This window comes from Oppia nitens, unplaced genomic scaffold, assembly GCF_028296485.1.
Source record: "Oppia nitens isolate AA-2021 unplaced genomic scaffold, nextdenovo-longstitch-racon4-pilon3 scaffold3_pilon_pilon_pilon, whole genome shotgun sequence".
NCBI lineage: Eukaryota > Metazoa > Arthropoda > Arachnida > Sarcoptiformes > Oppiidae > Oppia > Oppia nitens.
In genome coordinates this window covers 1,727,330-1,753,071 of record NW_026533221.1, presented here as the reverse complement: position 1 = coordinate 1,753,071, position 25,742 = coordinate 1,727,330, and the positions used below count along the sequence as shown (strand labels likewise).

General features: G+C 28.1%; 4 protein-coding genes across 4 annotated transcripts; 2 read left to right on the top strand and 2 right to left on the bottom strand.

Annotated features, from left to right (window-relative positions):
- Window positions 1-958: 958 nt before the first annotated feature.
- On the bottom strand, window positions 959-5,314 carry LOC128958923 (DNA-directed RNA polymerase, mitochondrial-like). Its single transcript, XM_054304885.1, has 6 exons — window positions 3,023-5,314; window positions 2,826-2,926; window positions 2,596-2,716; window positions 1,600-2,520; window positions 1,454-1,506; window positions 959-1,352 (listed from the first exon to the last, which is right to left on the bottom strand). The coding sequence occupies exons 1-6, from the start codon at window positions 5,210-5,212 to the stop codon at window positions 959-961; spliced, it is 3,780 nt and encodes a 1,259-aa protein (XP_054160860.1). The 5' UTR covers window positions 5,213-5,314.
- Window positions 5,315-5,623: 309 nt separating this feature from the next.
- Window positions 5,624-6,240, bottom strand: LOC128957559 (ATP synthase subunit g, mitochondrial-like). The gene is made up of 2 exons (XM_054303347.1): window positions 6,119-6,240; window positions 5,624-6,010 (listed from the first exon to the last, which is right to left on the bottom strand). The coding sequence occupies exons 1-2, from the start codon at window positions 6,177-6,179 to the stop codon at window positions 5,763-5,765; spliced, it is 309 nt and encodes a 102-aa protein (XP_054159322.1). The 5' UTR covers window positions 6,180-6,240; the 3' UTR covers window positions 5,624-5,762.
- Window positions 6,241-7,544: 1,304 nt separating this feature from the next.
- LOC128958525 (histone H3-like) lies at window positions 7,545-8,314 on the top strand. Its single transcript, XM_054304395.1, has one exon. It carries the CDS (start codon window positions 7,656-7,658, stop codon window positions 8,310-8,312), a length of 657 nt encoding a protein of 218 aa, XP_054160370.1. The 5' UTR covers window positions 7,545-7,655; the 3' UTR covers window positions 8,313-8,314.
- A 2,538-nt stretch (window positions 8,315-10,852) lies between these two features.
- LOC128957739 (uncharacterized) lies at window positions 10,853-12,512 on the top strand. The gene is made up of 2 exons (XM_054303551.1): window positions 10,853-11,064; window positions 11,155-12,512. The coding sequence occupies exons 1-2, from the start codon at window positions 10,986-10,988 to the stop codon at window positions 12,510-12,512; spliced, it is 1,437 nt and encodes a 478-aa protein (XP_054159526.1). The 5' UTR covers window positions 10,853-10,985.
- The last annotated feature ends 13,230 nt before the right edge of the window (window positions 12,513-25,742 follow it).

Below are 25,742 nucleotides of genomic sequence, written 5' to 3'. Positions count from 1 at the left end.
TAACTAAAAATATTTTATTTTTAAAAGATTCAATGAGTTAGCTATGGTATGGAAAAAAATCCATAGTATGAATCATAAAAGTTTTATATTATATATATATATAATAGATAAGCACTTATAAGCTTTCCATGGGGAGGATAACTAGCTAACTGTGCGCTCCGGTATCAATCAAAATCAATATACAGTACTAGTGTAAAATCTCCCCATCCCTAGTCACGTGATTTTGACAAAACAAATTTTCACTACAATATTAGTCTAATAAATATATATATATAAATATATTTATAAATATTTTACTGTATATTATAGCATATCATTTAATTATTTAATAGTAGCAGAAAAAAAATAAAATATAATTATTATAATATCTGTAAGAAAAAATTATTTAAAGTATTAGTATACATGCAAAAAATGTTATGACATCAAAAAAAATATATACTGTACTGTCTATACAGTAGATTAGTGTGCGGGGGTGAGGGGTGTGGTAAGTTAGATATTGATGGGGTGGGCGTGTCGTCTATTAGTGGTTTATGATATCTGTACAGTACAGTACAGTTAATGTAAGATTTAACAATTTTATTGGACTAATCCAAACAAAACAACCAAAAAAAATTACAGTATATTTATAATAAAATTTATATTTGCATTTTATTCAAAATTATTATATCAAAACATGTATAATTTAATCTATATAGATAATTAATTGTCAAAAAAATACCGGTAATTTAATTTTAATAATAAATCTATGATTATTAAGTATATAACAAAACTACTGTAGTAGTTATGGGGGTGGTGTGGGGTGGGTGTGGGTGTGTGAAAGGACTAGTAGTATCTAAATTACAAATGATTTATATATATATATAACTTTAGCTATACTTTATTTTCAATGATTTTTGTTTAAATTAAAAAAAAAATATGAACTAAAAAAATATTTAAACTCCAGAAAAAAAACTCTAAATTAACTGAAAAAATAGATAGAATTGTAGACATTATCCAAAACAAAGTCTCCTTTTTTCATTTTTCTGGCCATCAGTTCCTGGATTTTTTGCAACTCATTTTTGGTCACATTAGCCGACATTGTGGCCGCCGTCGGCAACGAACCGTATACATTGATAAAATGCTGGGACAGTTCGTCGAGTATCGGTTCCGAATGCAGGGCAATGAACTGTTGTCGACAGTAGCGGTTCATCAGTTCCACACAATTGGGATGTGTCCAGAAACAGTCGTGAACCGATGCAAATGTTATACCATTGCGATGACACTGCATGGCTGTCAACATCATGTGCGACGAGTCCAGCGAATGGATAAAATTAGGCGGAAATGCATTCTTCTGTTTCAATGAATTTGGTTTTCTATTTACAGTAAAAAAAATAATATTTATTAATAAAAATGTCGATATTATTGATTTAAAAAAAAATTGATATTTTTTTAAATATTGTAATCAATCACTTACTGGAAGGCATCGGATCGACTCAAATATTTCAAAGTTGTCTCATTTCCTATACCCTGATAACAAATAATTAGATTATTAGTTAAAACATAATTATATTTACGGTAATTATTTAGGATTTTTTTTTTAAAAAAGAAGATATAAATTACAAGAAATGTTTCGCCAAACTTTGTCTTCGCTTTATGATAGGGTTGGACTACTGGAAATCCCAACGGTGTAACCCATTCGACCGGTTTTTCATAGACTTTCGATATCTGTCGGGCACAGTCGGTAAACCAGTCCTGTATGGAACGGGTTTCGGTAAACATTTCCCCTATAGACTGGAAGGTCTTATGTGCCAAATAGACGGCCGCTGAGAATGCCTTGTCTTTCGGAAAACTATCCGTTTCTTTCAGACGTTTGAATATCTGAAGTTTGGCACCAAAACGGGTAACACCGTATACATAGGTCATCACTGTTTGTTTAACCGTTTTCCTATTGACATAACCATCGAGCAATTTGGCAATTTCGTGTCCATCGGCAGCGTCTTTCAGACGCGACTTTTCGACCAGTGCGGCCACATCGCTGTAGACATCTTTGGGTCGGTCGGCCGGATGCAGATTTACCGATTCGGCTCCAGCCTGATCGCGACCGAGTGCCGCGTAGTGCTGGAGACCGTTACACGATCCGTCCTGATGTACTGGAAAATGACAAACGTATTGTTTGGGATCGGGACTGCGGACAGCTTTGGCAATTTCCATACAACAGGCCAGCGTCTGCCACGGCTCGTCACTTTGTTGCCACCATTTGCAGCCTTCCATGGGATTATCGGCTGAATCCATAATCAATGGCATAATTTCGTTGGCAAAGGCCAGGCGTTCACTAATCGACGACCGTTTCTTAGCACCGGTCAAATTGATTAAATGAATTTTCAGCCAATCGAGTCCCCGATCGCCGAGTGGCTGTCCCTTAGCAAACAGTATCAGCGATCGGGTCAAGTCGTTGCCCAAATGATTGAAATGAGGAGGAACTGGATATACTCGGCCGCGAAAGTCCATATTATTGGGAAACCAGAATACTTTGTTACGAAACTAATAAATTATCAAAAATATATATATAATTAATTGTTTAAATAATAATTAAATTATTTGTTTGTTTGTTATTACATGATTAGCAATCGAGAGCTTATAGAGACAATTACACCACAAGCTATACATTTCGGCCATTTCTCGTTTCATTTGATTTCGTTGTCGATAGACATGAATTTTATCACTTTTGTCCATCGATCTGATAGTTTCGGGGCGAAAAAAAACAATAATCAACAATTAATTACCGTATAAATTTAATTAATAATATTTATGGCAACAGTTATTGGGGGTGGGATGGGGTCACATACACATCAATTTTCGGTAAAATAGGAAACTCTGAAAGTGGTTTAGGAATTTCCAGAGTCTTATTGCCTTTATTACGGAAATAGTGAATAGCGACGTCTAAAACCTATAAATTATAGGTTAAACAAAAACATTATTTCATTTAATTATATAAAATATTTATAAAACACAAAAAATAATATAAAATTTTGCTATTATTTACAGAATTATTGAGAATCCAGGGACACATCGATAGATAGTTGAGTGCATCGAAAGTTGGATACAATTTTTGCCTATCGTATCGGTTATACATCCACTTTTGATGTGTTTCGGGCATTCGGACAAAATCGGTTTTATTGAGCAAATAGCCGCCAAATTTCGGTGAAATCCACGGTGTCGGCGGACATAGCATTGGCAACATATTGATATCGAATACAAGTTTATCTAAACAGGCTTTTCGGTGCAATTTGATGACCACTGGATGGGCACGAAATTCGCGCTGATATCTTAGATTACCAATCGGTTTGTAGGTAATACCGAAAGCGGCCACTTTTCTCTGTGACTTACAGTTCGGTTTCATTACGTTGACATCGATTTTGACTTCTTTGATAATCAAATCGTAGAGAAATTTGCCGACACCGACCTGTACATGATATGGCCACTGTTTGTCCCGAGAGTTTTCATTGTAAAAGTGTTCGTTCTTAAGCATCAATTGTTGCCAATACTGACGCGGATTGTCCGCAGTGGTCATCTGAGGATTCTGAAAGTATCGGATATAGTCGCTGTATAATTGTTGAAAGTCTTGAGCCGTACCATCTCGGATGTGTGCCTTAACTAAATAGCGCAACATTACCCGTTTGCCGACATTGGCAAACAGTGTGGCCAACGGCGGACTATAGTATTCGCTCATATTGGCACAGAGTTTAATCTCTTCGATGATGGCATCGATATAATAGTTTGTGTCCAAAACAACTAAATACGGATACAAAGTCATACCATTGATTTCGTTTGATTGATACTGAAATCCTTTGATTTGTGTAACAAATGATTGTTTCAATGATTCGCGCCATTCGTTTTCCGTTTTCATCCATTGATTTTTCAAAAAATTTCTGGTATTTTCACTGACATCCGTGTCCTCTGCGGCAATCGATTTGATAATAACATTGCCCTGAATTTCCAGTGCAAACTGTTGCTCGACTGATGACTCCAGTGAACTCAAGTCGACGCCTTCGCACGGATTATAAAATTTTTGCTCAATTTTATCCACTTCTTCGGCTAATTTACACGAATATCGATCGGCAAAACTTAGACTATTTAGCTTTGGATTCGTAATTATAGTACTCAACAATCGGTGAATAGCTTTCTTTTCATCGACACTAAGACAACACCTCTCGAACAGTGATCCTAAGCTTAAGCTATAGTTATTCAATTGGTTTATCACTTCCATTATGTCATCTTTGGTAACAGTTGTCGTTGTTGTCGTCTGTCGAGACAATGACAATAAATAATAGGCAAACGATTCGGTGTTCGGTTCGACATTTGATGACTTCATAAATGCAAACAACTCTTTGATTTTTCCAGTCTTTCCTTTCAGTGCCCAACCTTTCAGTACAATATTATAAACGGAAACATTGATCGGTAGGGTTTCTTTGTCCATCTCTTTGAGCCGTTTGGTACGCAATTGTTTGCTACGATAGTATAGTAGTACTGAATGAGCTTTCGGTACCATATCTGCATAAATACATGAATAGAGATAACTTTTCAGTGCATATCTCAGACTCGACGACTTGGACATCAAATCCATATCCTTTAGCTGTCGGCGAATCTCTTCCTGTTTTATAGAATTCTTTGACTGTTTTTTCGTTTTCGATGATTTCTTGTCACTTTTTGTATCACTTTTGGCGGCGCCGCCATCGACATCAATGTCATCGACAAACAGCTGTTGTTCCTCGACTTCGGGAGCCAAAACATTCAGATCGGTGTCCAACCATTGATCCAGACTATAGTCGGATACGCCGGCAGAACTCTCGAGCAAATCAAAGCTGGCCTCGTCGGTACCCATTTCGGTAGCGGTAACAATGTCCAAATCTGTTAGACCGGTACCGATTGATCGCAAATTTTTCGCAGCCGCAGCCGACAGCTTCTTATCAAATCTGTCCAAATCTTTCAACAATCGGGGAAATTGTTTGGGCTTTAGATTAGGCTGTTTTCCTCCTCCACCGCCTCCTTTCTTCGGCTGTTGTTTTATGACCGTATCGGTAGCTTCTGGCCATTTAGTGGACAATGACCTCAACTGTTGTCTAGTGGTTGTTGTTTGTGTCCATCTATTCTTAATCATCAGTAGTCGCGACAAACAATGACAACAAATATTGTTTGTCTGTTTACTACTACTACTTATAATTAATGACTGCATGACTTGCAGATGATGTCCAAAAACAAATTAATTACCGATAATTACCGATTAATATCAATTGGTATTAAATTTAATTTAAAAAAAAAACAATATTATAATTGAAATCACATTTTGTTTGTTTGTTTAAGTTTTTGCATTTCAAGTGTTTTGAAAATGTGTTTATATTTTTCACATACAATACTGTAATATACAGTATAAACATGTGATCCAATGCTGTCATCCATAAACAACGTGACATCAAAATATCATATATTATTTAAATCACTAAATAATTAAAAATAATTATAATTTAAAACCTATTTATTATTTTAATTAATTAATTTCTACAATTGATTTACATATATATATATGAAACCAAACAAACATTGAAATACAATATTATATAATAATAATAATAATAATAAAACTAAATAATAATAATTTCAATTCAAATCATTATATATAATGTTATTAAACAATCAATTATTATATCTCATCCACTAATCATATTAATAAGTGGAACAATTAAAGTGATACTACTATAGTGTGTGTGTCTGTGTCTGTCCGTGTGTTAGACATCGTAACCGATAAGATGTCGTTTACCGATAACTTCGCCGACAAAGAACCAACAGACAACCTCAACAGTGATCAATGTGTTGAGCCAGGCCTGGCTAACAGATAACTGTCGCCATCGACCCGATCGGACACCGGTAACCAGATTCTTGAAACCGGCCACAATCTGCGGTATTTCCGTCGGGTTCGGCGGTATCAGTTCGACCTTGGCGTAGCGGACAAATGTTGCCAACTTGGGCTTAGACTCTGTTGTGTGGCCAACGGGTTCGGGTTCGGGTCGGGTCGGGTGCGGCAATAGATAAATAAGTAGTTAGCTATGTCTGTATTGACGGGTAATAATAATAATAGACTTACTGTCGATGAGAATCGGGATCTGTTTGGAGACTTTGGAGACAAGACTTGCTTTTGCAGCCATTTTGCTGTTAATATAATACAGTATTGTTGTACACAAATAACGTGTAAAATGTGATTATTAGTACAGATTTAGTTTAAAGAAAAAACTGTTTGATTATATTCAAAACCAAAACAATAAATAATTATCTAATATTAGGTGTTTAATGTTTAGAGGGGCGGAGTTTTTGACAAAGCATAGACTAATTGTTACCATAGTTATTATACATACTATTTTTTATTTGTATGTATATATATTAAGTGTAATCTATGATAAATCTATGTGCTTGTGGTGCGTTTGGTGCTATTGTTTTGGTTTTGTATATAATCAATGTAAAACTTATAGTTTCATATGGTGGGATCATAGAGTATGAAAAATTAGAGTGACCAAATTATATTTTATTTGGAGTACTAAATAATAATACATACAAATTAGAAAAATAAAACAAATTTTGATAAATAACTTATTAATTAAATATAAATTTAATATTAAATTAATAAAAATTAAAAATTAAAGAAATTAGTAATGAATAAAAATTTAAAAATTATATAATAAACAAAATACAACTTTCCTTATTTTTTATATTTTTGTTGGAAACTCTAAAATTTTTATTTCAATGTTATTGCGCAATCACTATTGATAGCTTTATATGTATTAATGCTTCCCCTCAGTGCTTACCCTTTTCCCATATCCACTATTGGTTAATCCCACCATATGAAACTATAAGTTTTATATTGTATATAATCGAACAGTTCACTAGATATTGAAACTACTGTCAGTATTGACTCAACCAATTAGAGGAGGTTTTATAGCTGATAAAAGGGAGGTATTAACTGGGGGTCGAAAAAAATTTAGTACACAAATTGCTACAATAGATTGCGCAATACTATTGATAAAACTATTTTTTTTATATAAATCTATTGAATAGATTTATATATAAAAAAAATAGTTTTATAGATTCTATTGCTTAATAATAAATAAAATGGGAAAAAATACTAACATTATATAATATTATTGCAAATTTTTTACTAAAATAAAACTCAAAAAAAATAACATTAAATATTTTTAAATTTATTTTCTATGTATTTAATATATTTCTATTTTCTAACAAATAATCGACAACTTATATATACATAGACTTTATATATAGAAAAATTAATTTAATTATTTTTTTTTTTAAAAACTTACTATTATTTTATTAATTTTTTAAATCCTAAATTACTAGACGGTCCCTAACATTAAGTTTTTTTTACAATAAAAAAGTTTCAACTCTTGAATCTAATCTATAGAATAGTGTTATATAACTAAAGCTTTCGAAGCATTTATTCGAACAATTGATTCAAACAATTGATTGATTCATAACTTTTTATTTATTATTTTTTTGGTATTTGTTTTCAAAAATTTGTTTTCAATTGATTTGTTGTTGTATTTTGTGTTAATTATCACTCAAATTGATCCCACAATTTGATAATCATTACTGAAAACAAAACCCAACAAACAATGGTTCGCCAAAAACAAGTCGCAGCGAAAACCGATTACCGATTAATTAAGCCGAAACCACAAATGGCCAGAAAGAGTACGTCGGGAGTGGCGCGCGACCAACAACTAGTGTATTGGCCATCGACTAGTGGTGGTGGCGGTGGTGATGTTGGTCAACAACATGTGATGTCCGCTCAAACACCGAATCAACAAGTAGTGGACAACGAGTCGACCGATGATTTGTCGGCCAGTACTCAACGATCGTCGCAGTTTGCAATCGAAGCGTCCGATCGATTGAATCGTATATTGCAAACAAAGCGATCATCAAATGGTCACATAAGTACTGGCGATAGTGGACAACAAGTCAAGCGACGGCCGCCGTACAGACGACACAGACCGGGAACTATTGCACTGAGAGATATCAGAAGATACCAGAAGACGTGCGAACTGCTGATACCGAGACTACCGTTTCAGCGATTGGTTCGCGAAATCGCTGCCCAAATCAGTGACAATCTATTGTTTCAAACGGCCGCCCTTTCGGCACTTCAAGAGACAGCCGAAGTATATCTGGTCGGACTGTTCGAAGACGCAAATCTGTGCGCAATTCACGCCAAAAGAGTGACAATAATGCCCAGAGATATACAACTTTCGCGAAGAATTAGAGGAGAAACCAATTGATACCGGATTTTGATTGTCTCTTATTTAACCATTTGTTTTATTTTCTTATAAGTTATTAATATAATTATTTTATTACAGGTATTATTATAATTATTATTTTAATTATTACCTGTAAGTTGTTATTATTTTTGTGTTATTACCGGTAATATTATTATTATTTTATTAATATTTATGTTATTTTAATTATTAATGTTTTTACTATTTCCGTAATATAGGCTATTTATTATTAATGTTTTTATTATTGATATTTTTATTATTAATAATAATATATGTATTTTGATTTATGTTATAAAAATTTATTTTAATTACCGCCCGTAAGCGCCTATAGCTCCCCCCTCTCTGGCCATCAGGGGGGTGGGGGCTATATGTGAAACTATGTGGCAATTAGTGAGTTACTACAGACCCCTTACTAAACGTTTGATTTAATGAATTATCAAATTAGCCCCACTATTGAGATTATTGAAGTTTTTTTTTAAAAAAAATCTCTGTAATTATTTTTAAGTAATTTTAAATAATTTAATACATTTATCTGTATTTTCTAATACAGTATTATTTTTGATGTTTATTATATGATTACATTTTTAAATAAAAATAAATTTTGAATTAATTGAAATAATTTATTTCTAACTAATTATTAATATTTTCGATTATGTATTGTATTTATTATTATTACAAGTGATAACTGATAGTCAAATAGTATTATAAAAACATTGTTTGTGTTAAGTATTGAATGCAATGAATACTTGTATTCAATTGAATTGATTAGTGTTTTAGAAGTTTTCACAACAAAAAAGATAAAAACAAACAAAATATTTATTAATTGTTTTGATTTCCGAATTCATTACTAAATAATAATTATTTATCTTTTCATTGATTTCAGTGATAATTGTTTTTTTTCAAAACTATTATTTGGCATCAAATGAGACGATGAGTTGTCCACCGATGATGACAGTGAAGAGCCGATTGCGAAGATATTTAACAATCGATTCACAGAGAAGACAATCGTTTGATCGTTTTGGCGATGATTTGTCACAACTATTGTTGTCTTATCTGACATTCAAAGACAAACTAATACTTGAATCGGTGTCCAAACAATGGCAACGATTGATACCACAAACATTTGTCCATAAGTTTCGTTTACTAACCGACTTGTCGTTTATCAAACTTTTGCAAAAGTATCCAAATATTAGTCGCATTAAAATTGAAGACAAATTACATCTATTGGCAGACATTACCCAATATTGTCGACATTTGCAACACATTTATATTAAAACTGAAGGATATAATAAAGAATATGATCGCAACAAACAAATGGCACCAATTATTTCAAATTTTTTTCGTTAAGTTTGGCAAACAATTGCAAACAATTTACATTAAATTTAGTGGATGTCAACAACTCGAGGATGTATTGGCCAGAGATGTGAAAAACTTTACGAACCTATCAGTGTTTAACTGTAGACTAAGAAATTTGATTGACATTTATCGACAATTTACTACTGAACCACTATTCTTGAGATTAACCACACTTTATATTGTCATTTGGGAGCAACAAATGGCTGATATATTTGAACAAATTGTATCACTATATGGCCGACAATTGACATCACTGTATATGAATGTGGATATCCTTGATTATGATCGTTTAAATCCTATACCATCTATGAATTGTTTGTCACAATTGTCACAATTGACACAATTAACTGATTTAACTCTAAAAGTTGTCGATGACACTAATTATTTGCCTGAAATGATACAATTGTTGCCATCAATTGGTCGCAAATGTTACCGATTGAAACAATTGACAGTTGATGTTGAAATTCCTCGCTTTAAGGCAGAAAATGTTAGTAATTTAATGAAAATTATTTGTCAAAACTTTAAACAATTAAAAAGATTGTATTTATGTGATTCATATAATATGATTGATTATATTGGATCTAATTATTATAATAATAATAATAATACGATGAATGGTTTCAAACAGTTAACACATTTAACAATCTTATCAAAAGAGATGTCGACAACCGATCAGTTTATCAACGATATCGCCGCTAACTGTCCGCGACTACAATACTTGCGATACTGCGATCATCGCATTGATTCACAGTCATTGAAATCATTGAAACGATTACCAAATTTGCGTTCAATTAACTTATATAATGTCGACAAAGACATTGATTATTCAGATTTTGTCGGAATTAAAAACTTTTACCAAAACTATTATCTCTGTATTCACAATATATGTCATAAATACTATATATATATTTATATTTATTATTTAATAATCATTTATCATAAATATTAAAAATCTATTAAAAATAGATATTATATTAAACTTTTAAATTCATATATATATATATATTTTCTATTAATTATATGTTACAGTAATTGTATTATCTTTTAATCAGGGTTATTTAATTATATAATTAGATTTGTATTTTAATTAAAGTTAATTATAAATGTTTTTTTTTGTTAATAGATTTGTTTATAAGATATTAAATGATTATAAATGAGAGTCAATAATGTATTAAAAACATAGTTTATGTCAAACATTGAATGCAATGAATACTGTATTGAATTGATTAGTGTTTTCATTAGTTTTCACAACAAAAACAAACAAAACATTTATTATTGTTTTGATTTCAGTAATAATTATTTGTTATTGTCTTCAAAAATATGTCATCAAATAAAGCAATAAGTTGTCCACCGATGATGACAGTGAAGAGCCGTTTACGAAGATATTTAACAATTCATTGTAAATATATTTGATGCCATCGATGGCTAATTAAAAAAAAATAAAATAACTTAAAACATTATTTATTAAAAATAATTTTTTTCTAATCAGATATTACATCAAATAAGCCGTTGGGTTGGCCACCGATGATGAGATTTAAGAGCCGATTGCGAAGATATTTAACAATCCATTCTCAGAGAAGACAATCGTTTGATCGTTTCGGCGATGATTTATCACAGCTATTGTTATCTTATCTATCTATTGATGATAAGTTGAGATTTGAATCGGTGTCCAAACAATGGCATCGATTGATACTACAGACTGTCGATGAGATTATATTTAACAATAATTTTCGGCTAATAACTGGCGATTCGTTGGTCACACTGTTGAAGAAGTGTCCAAACATTACACGCATTGAAATTGCAGACAAATTATATCTGTTGTCATACTTTAGTCAATACTGTCAACATTTGCGACACATTTGTATTACCGGTAATACTAATGGATATATTGAAGTCAATGACGACGACAACCAACAATTGGCACCAATTATTGACAACTTTTTCGTTATATTTGCCAAACAATTGCTGACAATTGATGTGAAGAAATATAGAAGATGTCAACCACTCGGCAATGCATTGTACAGACATCTTAAAGACTGTGTGAACCTATCAGTGTTTAACAACAGATTAACCCATTATAGGTATCATATCTATCGGCACTTTTTCACTGTTGAACCAGTTTTCCGAAGACTAACCACATTTGCGATCGACATTTTTAACCAAAAATTTCTTAATATATTTGAACAAATTGTTTCACTATATGCCAGACAATTGACATCATTGACAATATTGATACTATTTAATGACAACCAATTATATCTTAAATCATTGACTTGTTTGTCACAATTAACACAATTAACTGATTTAACAATTAGTTTGTACGACGACTTCGGTTATTTGTTGCCACAAATGGGACAACTGTTGCGATCAATCGGTCTCCAGTGTCGCCGATTGAAGCGATTATCACTAACTATAGGATCAGTTAATAGGAGTGTTTATAATGGCTGCGATATAATGAAAACTATTTGCCATAACTTTAAACAATTAAAGAGACTGTATTTGTATGGTGGTTCACTTAATAACATTGACTTTATTGGATCTAATAATAATTATAATAATAATACGATAAATGGTTTCAAACAATTAACACATTTGACAATCTTATCGAAAAAGATGTCGACAACCGATCAGTTTATCGGTAATATTGCCGCTAACTGTCCGCGACTTCAATACATACGATACAGCGGTTATCGCATTGAAACAAATGAATTGAAATTATTGATCAAACGATTGACACAATTGCGTACAATTGAGTTACAAAATCTAGACGAAGACATTGATTATTCATATCTTAAATCAATTAAAATGTTTCGCAAAAGTGGTAATATTTTTTGTCTTTATCTGTAATTTTGTTGTAAATAATAATAATAATAACTTACTTTTAATTATGTTTTAATAATCATACATGTATTGAAATAAAATTATTTCTAATTGTTTTTATTAATTAATGTAAAAACATGTCTAGTACATTTATTATATTATTATTTTAATAAATACATCAATAAAATAAATCAAAATTTGCATAATTTATAGTAGTTTTAATATTTTTTTTTATTTTTACAATTTTAGATTTACAGGTATAATAAACTTGAAAATTATGTAAATATAAAATACTTAAACTATAAAAGTTATTCAATTAATAATTACAATGAATAGTAGACTATTGTTGGGTAACTAAACACTTATTAATGCATTGAAATTTTTTTTTGTTTTTGCTAAATACTATGATATAACTTAATAAATTGTTAATATATTTAATAATAATATTATTTTTAAAAAAAAACAATAGTTATTAATAAAGCACTGAAAATACTATACAACTATTGAATCATTTATTAAGTTATAATAGTATTATTAGATTATTAACTGTCAGTCAATGTGTTTGCAAAATATATGACATATTGTTTAGTCAATTGAATGAATCCATTGATTCATACAAACAAACAAACAGTTAGTTTTAAACTTTTGATTCAAACAATTGAATTGATTTTTGTTTAGTATTTGTTATTATTTTTGTGTTTTGTTTTGTTTTATTTGACTATCAATTGATGTGATTGTTGTAAATATATTGTGATCATCACAGGTATGATATATCAATTGAAACAATGATTCAATCATTGATTTCAATGAAGATTTTTTCAAACAAACAAACAATTATTTTATTTTATCAGATATGGCGTCAAATGAAGCGACGGATTGGACACCGATGACAGTGAAGAGCCGATTGCGAAGATCATATCACACAGAGAGATTTTGCGGAAAATTTTCCTAAAAATCCTAGTTTCGTAAAATTTTTTCTATAAAAGTTGAAGAAAAATTATAGAAAAATTTTTCTTCAACTATTTTACAAATTTTTATTAAATTTTAAAGAAAATATTTTACTAAAAATTAAGAATTTTTTTTACTAAAACTGTGTTTAATTTTAATAATTTTTGTTAAATATTTTCTTCAATAATTACCATATTTTTAATAAATTTAGTTAAAATGTATAGAATTTTTTTAATAATATTTATTAAATTATTTCATCATTAAAGTATATTATTGTAACGTTATAATTATAATTATACATTATTTGAAAAGTATATTTTTCTATTATTATTAAAATATAATTAACTATATATATATATATATATAAATATTAAGGCATATTACAGTATATTTGTTATTTTTGTATAATTAAGTATATATGTAAAATATACTTTACATTAATATTCAATAATTATTATTTTATGTAATGTGTGTTATAATAGTTAATTAATTATTAATCATTTAAACAATGTCTAAATAATTAACATAGGATTAAATTTTGAATAACAGTATAAAAAATGTTTTCTTTAATCAAATGTTGAAAGTTGTCATCAGATTTATGAAAATAGTTTCGTTAAGTTTGTCCCCAATTGATTAAAATACTGTAGAACTAAATAATGCTTTAGTAAAAAATAAAATTAAGTATTTTATTAGAAAAAATATATTTTTTAAAATAAAGTTTAAATAATTTACCTTCAGTGTTATTGTTCAATGTTATTGACATAACTAATCGGAAATTGTGCTTTAAAAATATGTATAAATTAATTTTTAGTATTATATTTAAAGTATAATTTAAAATAATTTTGTTAATCTAATTAATAATTACCATTTTTTGATAACACTTCCAGATAATCGTTAAGATATTTTTAAGTGGTTTAGATGTGTTGTATTAACTAATATATACTATAGTCTTTATATCCTATGACAATCATTTAATACTCAGTATTATAATATAATGTAATTTATCATAATTTCAACCAGTTGCTAACCATAACATTAATAACGCACTAAAAAATATACTTTTTATATCGTTATTCATAATCAAAACATTTTCAAAAAATGTCAGTAAAATATTTCTATAGATTTTCTATAGATTTTACTAAATTTTATTAAAACTACTAAAGAAAAAAATTTCTAAAAATTTAGTAAAAATTTTCTATAGCTTTTCAACAACTTTTTGTGTGTGATCATAAATATTACTATAAAATTGATTGAATAGATATTTTTTGTTTTTAAACTTTTCGATATTTTTTTTAGAAGAATATATTAATTATAATTCTTATAATTATTTAAATAAAAACCAGTTGAGAATGCTAGAAAGCATTTCCACACGAATTCCTAATCATAATTAAAAATTAAATTCAGTATGATAAAATAAAATCAACTATAGTTATGTAGGGTATCAAACGATTTAGTATGACAAAATAAACAACTATAGTCATGTGGGGTATCAAATGATTCAGTATTACAAAATAAACTACTATTTTCCTAAAAAATAAACTTAAAAACGAAAAAAATAAAAAATCAATATTCAAAAAATTCAAAAAAAAAATTCAAAAAAAATTCAAAATTTTTGTAATTAATTTTTGGACACCATTTACTTCAATTTCCTAAAAAATAAAACTTAAAAACGAAAAAAATAAAAAATCAATATTCAAAAAAATTCAAAAAAAAATTCAAAATTTTTTTAATTAATTTTTGGACACCATTTTCTTCAATTTCCTAAAAAATAAACTTTTAAAAAAATTTAAAAAAAACAAAAAAAAATTTTTTTATTAATTATTGGACTCCATTTTGTTTTTTTGCTTAAAAATAAACTTTAAAAATAAAAAAAATAAATAAAAATAAAAAAAAACAAAAAAAAATCGTAGCTGAGCCTGGATTCGAACCTATGTCCTCGTGGGACAGACAGACCGACAGACCGACTTATAGAATGCATATACGGATTCCTTTCAGGAATTCGTGATAAATAAAAATAAAAAAAAACACAAAAAAAATCGTAGCTGAGCCTGGATTCGAACCTATGTCCTCGTGGGACAGACAGACCGACTTATAGAATGCATATACGGATTCCTTTCAGGAATTCGTGAAAATTAAATCATTTTAATAGTTATTATACAGTATTGTTATAATTTCAATTGAAATGATTTTGTATTACAATTAAATATAATTGTGTTTTTTTTGTTGGTTAATATATTTATAATATACAGTATTATAATACATGTTATATTAATTTATTTTAATTAACAGTATATTAATATTAATTGTAATAATAATTCAATGAATAGTAGACTAGTATTGCGTAACTAAACACTTATTAATGCATTGAAAATACTATACAACTATTGAATCATTTATTACATTATTAAGTGTCAGTCAATGTGTGCGCAAAATATATGACATATTGTTTAGTCAATTGAATGAATCCATTGATTCATACAAACAAACAAACAGTTAGTTTTGATTTACTATTCAATTGAATGCATTGATTGATACAAACAAACAGTTATTATTGTTTTGATTTCAGTAATAATTATTTGTTATTGTCTTCAAAAATATGTCATCAAATAAATCGATAAGTTGTCCACAGATGATGATGACAGTGAAGAGCCGTTTACGAAGATATTTAACAATTCATTGTAAATATATATTGATGTCATCGATGGCTAATTTTTTAAAAATAATTTAAGATATTTATTAAAAAAAAACTTTTTTAATCAGATATTACATCAAATAAGCCGTTGGGTTGGCCACCGATGATGATATTTAAGAGCCGATTGCGAAGATATTTACGAATTGAATACTTAAGACGACAATCGTTTGATCGTTTCGGCGATGATTTATCAAAACTATTGTTGTCTTATCTGACATTCAAAGACAAACTAATATTTGAATCGGTGTCCAAACAATGGCAACGATTGATACTACAGACTGTCGATGAGATTATATTTAACAATAATTTTCGGCTAATAACTGACGATTCGTTGGTCACACTGTTGAAGAAGTGTCCAAACATTACACGCATTGAAATTACATACAAATTATATCTGTTGTCATACTTTAGCCAATACTGTCAACATTTGCGACACATTTGTATTAAAACTAATGGATATACTGAAGTCAATGACGACAACCAGCAATTGGGACCAATTATTGACAACTTTTTCGTTATATTTGCCAAACAATTGCTGACAATTGATGTGAAGAACCATAGAAAATGTCAACCACTGGACGATGCATTGGTCAGACATCTCAAAGACTGTGTGAACCTATCAGTGTTTAACAACAGACTAACCCATAATATGTATCATATCTATCGGCACTTTTCCACTGTTGAACCAGTTTTCCGAAGACTAACCACACTTGCGATCGACATTTTTAGCCAAAAATTTGTTGATATATTTGAACAAATTGTTTCACTCTATGCCAGACAATTGAAATCATTGACAATATGGATACAATTTAATAATATTAATGACAACCAATTAGATCTTAAATCATTGACTTGTTTATCACAATTATCACAATTAACTGAACTAAGAATTAGTTTATTCGACGACTTCAGTTATTTGTTGCCACAAATTAGACAACTGTTGCCACAAATGGGACAACTGTTGAGACCAATCGGTCTCCAGTGTCGCCGATTGAAACGTTTATCACTTGCTATTGATTCAGTTAATAAAAGTGATGATAATGGCTGCGATATAATGAAAACTATTTGCCATAACTTTAAACAATTAAAGAGATTGTATTTATCTGAATCATATGATATGATTGATTTTATTGGATCTAATAATAATAATAATAATACGTTGAATGGTTTCAAACAATTAACACATTTGACAATCTATTCAAAGAAGATGTCGACAACCGATCAGTTTACCGGTAATATTGCCGCTAACTGTCCGCGACTTCAATACTTACGATACAGAGGTTATCGCATTGAAACAAATGAATTGAAATTATTGATCACAAGATTATCACAATTGCGTTCAATTGAGTTACAAAATCTAGACGAAGACATTGATTATTTGTATCTTAAATCAATTAAAATGTATCGCAAAAGTGGTAATATTTTTTGTCTTTATCTTTAATATTGTTTTGAATAATAATAATAATAACTTACTTTTAATTAAATAATATGTTTTAATAATCATACATGTATTGAAAAAATATATAATTTTTTTAAAAATTATTTGTAATTGTTTTTATTAATTAATGTAAAAACATTTATTATTATTTTTTAAAATACATTATTAAATTTTTTCAATAAAGAAAAAATAAATCAACATTTAAATAATTTATAGTATTTTAATTTAGTTTTAATAACTTTTTATTTCAATAATTTTTGTATTAATAATAAACTTGAAAATTATGTAAATATAAAATACTTAAAATAGTTTACTTTGATAAAATTACATTATTGATGTTTAAAATTATAATAAATAAAATAATTAATCATAAATAACATAATAATTTTTATTTAGTTTAAAAGTTTTTAAAAAATACATTTATTGCTATAATAACTATGACTAAGATAAAATATTTATTGAATTTGTACTAGTCTATATATGTGTGATTACTTTTATCATGGTACTTTTAATAATTAATAATAACTAAAAAATTCCAATATATAAAGTTAATCACTGGTCTATATTAATAATAAATATTTACAGATAATTAGTGTTTTGTTGTTGTATTGAGAAAATTATGTCATTATATCTATTATTTATTTATTAAGTTATAAGTAGTGTCTTGATTTCAAACTAAAAAAAAATTATTTTGTCGGTTCAACGCTTATAACTGGGACTTAGTATGTCCACCGAAGTTGACCAGTGGACACTATTTCCGAAATTTTATTATAACTATAAATAACTATTTGTTGGGTTAGCAACTATAAAAACTTATAAATAACTATTTCAAAGATTTTGAAAAATATAAGCATTAAATTGTAAAATATTGCACAAATATATGTAAAAACAAAAAGTAATAGTTATATAAATTATATAAAATGTGTAAACTGTTATCATTATTTGTGCTATCGTTACTCATATTACTTTTTTAACAATAGAAATAATTAGTTTATTTATATAAATCATTTTTGTAAATATGCTGAAAACAAATGAATTATATATCAGTTGAAATATTTATAAGAAAATAAATAACTATTTCAATAACTATTTGGCTTTTTTGGCAACTATATACAACTATTTAATACATTTTAAATAACTATTATAACAACTATTTAATAGAGTATAAAAAATTATTAATCAATACACTAGTTATAAGTTATAACAGTATTATTACATTATTAAAGTGTCAGTCAATGTGTGCGATTCGGCGATGATTTGACAGAACTGTTGTTGTCTTATCTGACATTTGATGATAAGCTGAGACTTGAATCGGTGTCCAAACAATGGCAACGATTAATACCACAGACTGTTACAGACATTACATTTGACCAGAAGTTTCGTTCGCTAAACGACTCGTTGTTCATCAGATTTCTGGAAAAGTGTCCAAACATTAGACGAATTGAAATCAAACGCAACTTATATTTATTGGCATATATTACCAGATGTTGTCAAAACTTAAGACACATTTGTCTAAACACTTCTCGCATTGATGACGAAGAATACGATGAAGTTCTTGTGATAGAAATCTTTGTCGACTTTTTCGCAATGTTTGCCAAACAATTGCTGTCAATTGATTTGAAATACTGTCGATATAGACAACAAAAAATTTTGTTTGTCAGACATCTACCGAACTGTGCGAACCTATCAGTGTTTGACAGCGAAATTGGCGTCTATTTTCCCGAAGACAGTGAAATCTATCGACACTTTACTATTGAACCACTTTTTCGAAGATTAAACAAACTTGCGATCGATGTCCGCAATGATGAAGTGGTCGATATTTTCCAACAGATTGTTGAACTCTATGGCCAACAATTGACATCAATAACAGTAAAGTTTAGTCTATATGGTCTACCCTTATATGCACCGGTAGTTATGACTGGTTTGTCACAAATGAAACAATTGATTGACTTGAAAATTATTGCAAACGATTGGTTGAGTAATTTACGACAATTGGCAAAACAGTTGCCACCAATTGGTCTCCGATGTCACCGATTGAAGCGTTTATCAGTTTATATGTTTGACGAAAGAGGCTATATTAGCAATAATGTTATGAATGGCAGCGATATATTGAAAACTATTTGCAATAACTTTAAACAATTAAAGAGACTGTATTTGACACAAAGTTTTGATTATAACATTGATTTGATTGGATCTAATAATACAATGAATGGCTTCAAACAGTTAACTCATTTGACTATTGAATCAAATGAGATGTCGACAACCGATCACTTTATCGATGATATTGTCGCTAACTGTCCGCGACTTCAATACTTGCGATACTGTGGTCATCGCATTGACAGAAATGCATTGAAATCATTGCAACGATTATCACATTTGCGTACAATTGACTTATATAATGTCGACAATTATTTTGGTCATTTAAATGACATCAAAATGTTACTAATATTGTAATTTTACTGATAATTATTACTTAAAAAAATATATTACGATAATTATTGTATTTTTAATAATCATATTTAATGTTTATAATAACATTATTTTATTATAATTTTTTATAAATTTATAAATAATTCATTACAGTAAGTAAAATAATTAGATTAACTAAATCATTAATTAATTATTTTTAATTATTTAAATCAGTTAGTTTTGTTACACTACTAATAATCAAAATCATATATTTTAGTATATAATGTACTCTATATGTACTCAATTGTATTGTTTATTTAGTATATTGTATAATATATGTCATAATTTTGTATTTATAATTATTATTAATATAATTACAATTATAATATTAGATAAAACTTTTTTTTACTAAATACTATTACTTTATAAATTGTTAATATATTTGAATAATAATACTATTTTTAATAAAAACTTAGTAAAATAGTTCATTAGTTTTTATTAATAAAGCACTGAAAATATTATTCAACTATTGATTCATTTATTAAGTTATAACAGTATTATTAGATTATTAACTGTCAGTCAATGTGTTTGCAAAATATATGACATATTGTTTAGTTAATTGAATGAATCGATTGATTCATACAAACAAACAAACAGTTAATTTTGATTTACTATTCAATTGAATGATATATTCAAACAAACAGTTAGTTTTGATTTACTATTCAATTGAATGATATATTCAAACAAACAGTTAGTTTTGATTTACTATTCAATTGAATGATATATTCAAACAAACAGTTAGTTTTGATTTACTATTCAATTGAATGATATATTCAAACAAACAGTTAGTTTTGATTTACTATTCAATTGAATGATATATTCAAACAAACAGTTAGTTTTGATTTACTATTCAATTGAATGATATATTCAAACAAACAGTTAGTTTTGATTTACTATTCAATTGAATGATATATTCAAACAAACAGTTAGTTTTGATTTACTATTCAATTGAATGATATATTCAAACAAACAGTTTTGTGATTTGAAACTAAAAATTGATTAAAAATTGTTATAAATATTGTAGTCATCACAAGGTATGCCATTGATTGATATAATTATTAAATTATTTGTTGGTTTCGATGAGATTTTAAAATTTTTATTTTATTTTATCAGATATGGCATCAAATGAAGTGAAGGGTTTGCCATCGATGACAATGAAGAGCCGATTGCGAAGATATTTACGAATTGAATATTTGAAACGACAATCGTTTGATCGATTCGGCGATGATTTGACAGAACTGTTGTTGTCTTATCTGACATTTGATGATAAGCTGAGACTTGAATCGGTGTCCAAACAATGGCAACGATTAATACCACAGACTGTAACAGACGTTACATTTGATCAGAAATTTTGTTCACTAAACGACAGGTCGTTCATCAGATTTCTGGAAAAGTGTCCAAACATTAGACGAATTGAAATCAAACGTAACTTATATTTGTTGGCATATATTAGCCAATGGTGTCCACACTTGCGCCACATTTGTATTAACACTTATGGACGTTATTACTACTACGACGGCGACCTATTGGACACAATTGTCGATCACTTTTTCGTTGCGTTTGCCAAACAATTGCAAACAATTTTAGTGATATATTGTCAAAATCAACAATTCATTGATGCGTTGGTCACTAATCTCCCGAACTGTGCGAACCTATCGGAATTTGACTGCGAAATTGACGCCTATTTTCCCGAAGACTGTCATATCTATCGACACTTTACTATTGAACCACATTTTCGGAAATTAAACAAACTTGTGATCGATGTTCGCAATGACGAAGTGATCGACATTTTTGAACAGATTGTTGAACTCTATGGCCAACAATTGACATCAATAACTGTAAAGTTTAGTTTAAATGGTCTACTCTTATATGCACCGGTAGTTATGACTGGTTTGTCACAAATGAAACAATTGATTGACTTGAAAATTATTGCAATCGATTGGTTCGATAATTTACAACAATTGGCAAAACAGTTGCCATCAATTGGTCTCCGATGTCACCGATTGAAGTGTTTATCATTTTATATGTCTGAAGATAGTGAATATATTAACCATTATGTTATGAATGGCAGCGATATATTGAACACTATTTGCAATAACTTTAAACAATTAAAGAGACTGTATTTGACACAAAGTTTTGATTATAACATTGATTTGATTGGATCTAATAATACAATGAATGGCTTCAAACAGTTAACTCATTTGACTATTGAATCAAATGAGATGTCGACAACCGATCACTTTATCGATGATATTGTCGCTAACTGTCCGCGACTTCAATACTTGCGATACAGCGGTCATCGCATTGATAGAAATGCATTGAAATCATTGTTACGATTATCACATTTACGTACAATTGACTTAAACAATGTCGACAATTGTTTGGGCCATTTGAATGACATGAAAATGTTACCAAAATTGTAATTTTACTGATAATTATAACTAAAATAATCGATAATTATTGTATTTTTAATAATATTTAATGTTTAGACATTATTTTGTTATAAATTTATAAATAATTCATTACATTAAGTAAAATAATTAGATTAATTAATTAATTATTTATAATTATTAAATCAGTTAGTTTTGTTACAATACTAATAATCATATAACTTACCGTATTTTAGTCTATAATATACTGTTTATTTAGTATAAGATATGTCATAATTTTGTATTTATTATTATTATTAAAATAATTACAATTATAATATTAAATAAAACTTTTTTGTTTTTACTAAATACTATAAATTACTAAATTGTTAATATATTTAATAAAACTATTTAAAAAAACTTAATAAATAATTCATTAATTTTTATTAATAAAGCACTGAAAATACTATACAACTATTGAATCATTTATTAAATTATAACAGTATTATTAGATTATTAACTGTCAGTCAATGTGTGCGCAAAATATATGACATATTGTTTAGTTAATTGAATGCATTGATTGATAATAACAAACAAACTGTTAATTTTGATTTACTATTCAATTGAATTGAATTTTGTTTATTATTTGTTTGTTTTGTGATTTGAAACTAACAATTGATTAAAAATTGTTATAAATATTGTGGTCATCACAAGGTATATGCCATTGATTTATATAATTATTAAATTATTTGTTGGTTTCAATGAGATTTTTAAAAAAAATTTATTTTATTTTATCAGATATGGAATCAAATGAAGTGACGGTTTGGCCACCGATGACAATGAAGAGCCGATTGCGAAGATATTTACGAATTGAATACTTGAGACGACAATCGTTTGATCGTTTCGGCAATGATTTGGCCGGACTTTTGTTGTCTTATCTTAGATTTGATGATAAGCTAAGACTTGAATGTGTTTGCAAACAATGGCTTCAAGTGATACCACAGACTGTTGAAGAGATTACATGTGATCATAGATTCTGTTCACTGACCGACTTGTCGTTTGTCAGTCTTCTGCAAAAGTGTCCAAACATTAGACGAATTGAAATCAAATGCAACTATTATTTGCTGTCATATATTACACTAAAGTGTCAACACTTGAAACATATTTGTATTAATAATTATCGACATTATTATCACAACTACGACAACAACTTATTGGAAGCAATTATTGATGACTTTTTCGCTGTATTTGCTAAACAATTGCAGACAATTGATGTCAAATACTGTCGATGTCTACAATTTAGGCAATCTTTGGTCAGAAATCTTAAGAACTGTTCGAAACTGTTGTCGTTTAGCAACGAATTTGTCTTAAATTTAGCCGAAGACAGTCATATCTATCGACAGTTTACTGTTTCCGAACCACATTTCCGAAGACTAAACAAACTGGTGATCGATATTTACAATAAAGAAATGGCTGACATATTTCAACAGATTGTTGCACTCTATGGCCAACAATTGATATCAATGACAGTAAAATTTGGTTCAAATGGTATATCCTTATACGCACCGGTAGTTATGACTGGTTTGTCACAAATGAAACAATTGATTGACTTGAAAATTATTGCAAACGATTGGTTCAATAATTTACAACAATTTGCAAAACAGTTGCCACCAATTGGTCTCCGATGTCACCGATTGAAGCGTTTATTAGTTTATATGTCTGAAGAAAGAGGATATAATAACCATAATGTTATGAATGGCAGCGATTTATTGAAAACTATTTGCAATAACTTTAAACAATTAAAGAGACTGTATTTGAGACAATGTTTGGATTATGGCATTGATTTTATTGTATCTAATAATACAATGAATGGCTTCAAACAGTTAACTCATTTGACTATTGAATCAAAGCCTATGTCGACAACCGACCAGTTTATCGATGATATCGTCGCTAACTGTCCGCGACTTCAATACTTGCGATACAGCGGTCATCGCATTGATAGAAATGCATTGAAATCATTGTTACGATTATCACATTTGCGTACAATTGACTTAAACAATGTCGACAATTGTTTGGGCCATTTGAATGACAGGAAATTATTATTATATTTAAAAAATAGTCATTAAAATTATATTTACAGATAAATATTTCATATTAACAATCATTAAGTAGTAATTTTTTTAAAATTTTTATTAATCTATAGCTTAAAGTAACTGTAATATAAAAATTGTTACATTAATAATAATCACTTTTTTTTAATAAGTACAGTACAATTGTTTGCTTTTTTTGTATTGATATTATAAATTATAATACATTTCGTAATTTTTTAGTAACATTTTACTAAATATTAATTAATTACATATTTAGTTGTTAATTGATTTATAATACTAAATCAAATTAATAAATAATACAACAATTGATTTTATTAATAAAATACTATTCAACTATTCAGTTATAATTATAAACTTTAATACACTTTATTTTATTAAATAATTTTTGATTAATAACTTATTTCCAATACATTTAGTTTAGTTATTAAACAAAATAAATTAATATTTAATTAATTATTTTTTATTAACAATTACTATTTTATTATTATATTCATTAACATTATTTTATAATAATAATAATAATAAAAAATTATGTACAATATTTATAGTCGTATTTATTCGTAATAATAAATATTTAAAAAATTTTAATTTATTTCTAAGTTTTTATTACATTACCGGTTATACAGTAGTAATCACATTAAAAATTTATTTCCAAAAATTATTATGATTTATACAGTGAAATAAAATATATGTTGTATTTTATGTTTATAAAGTTTTTTTTTAAATTTATATATATTGATAAAAATAACTAAATATAAATAACAATAAAAACTAATAAACGAAACAATTTATTACTAATACTATTACTAAACTATAATATTAATTAGTAATTACTTTACGTATTATATTAATGAATAGCAATAATTGCAATAAATTTAATTATTTTATTAATACATTAAAAAAACTGTTTCATTATAAACAAAACCAAAACAATAATGGCCGTCACGCTATGATACCCTTATTTAACTTTTTGACACTACTCTTAAACTACGTTATCATATCTATTTCTTACACAAATAGCTTAATAGCAATAAATATGAAAACGTAATTTAAGAGTAGTGTCAAAAAATGGTATCATAGCGTGGCGGCCATTATTGTTTGGGTTTTGTTTATAATGAAACAGCTTTTTTAAACTGTATGAAAACTTTTCAGCCAATAATAGTCAAGCATTTGTTGTTTGTTTGAAAATATTTTTTGAATCAATGAATGCAATGAATACTTGTATTTCAG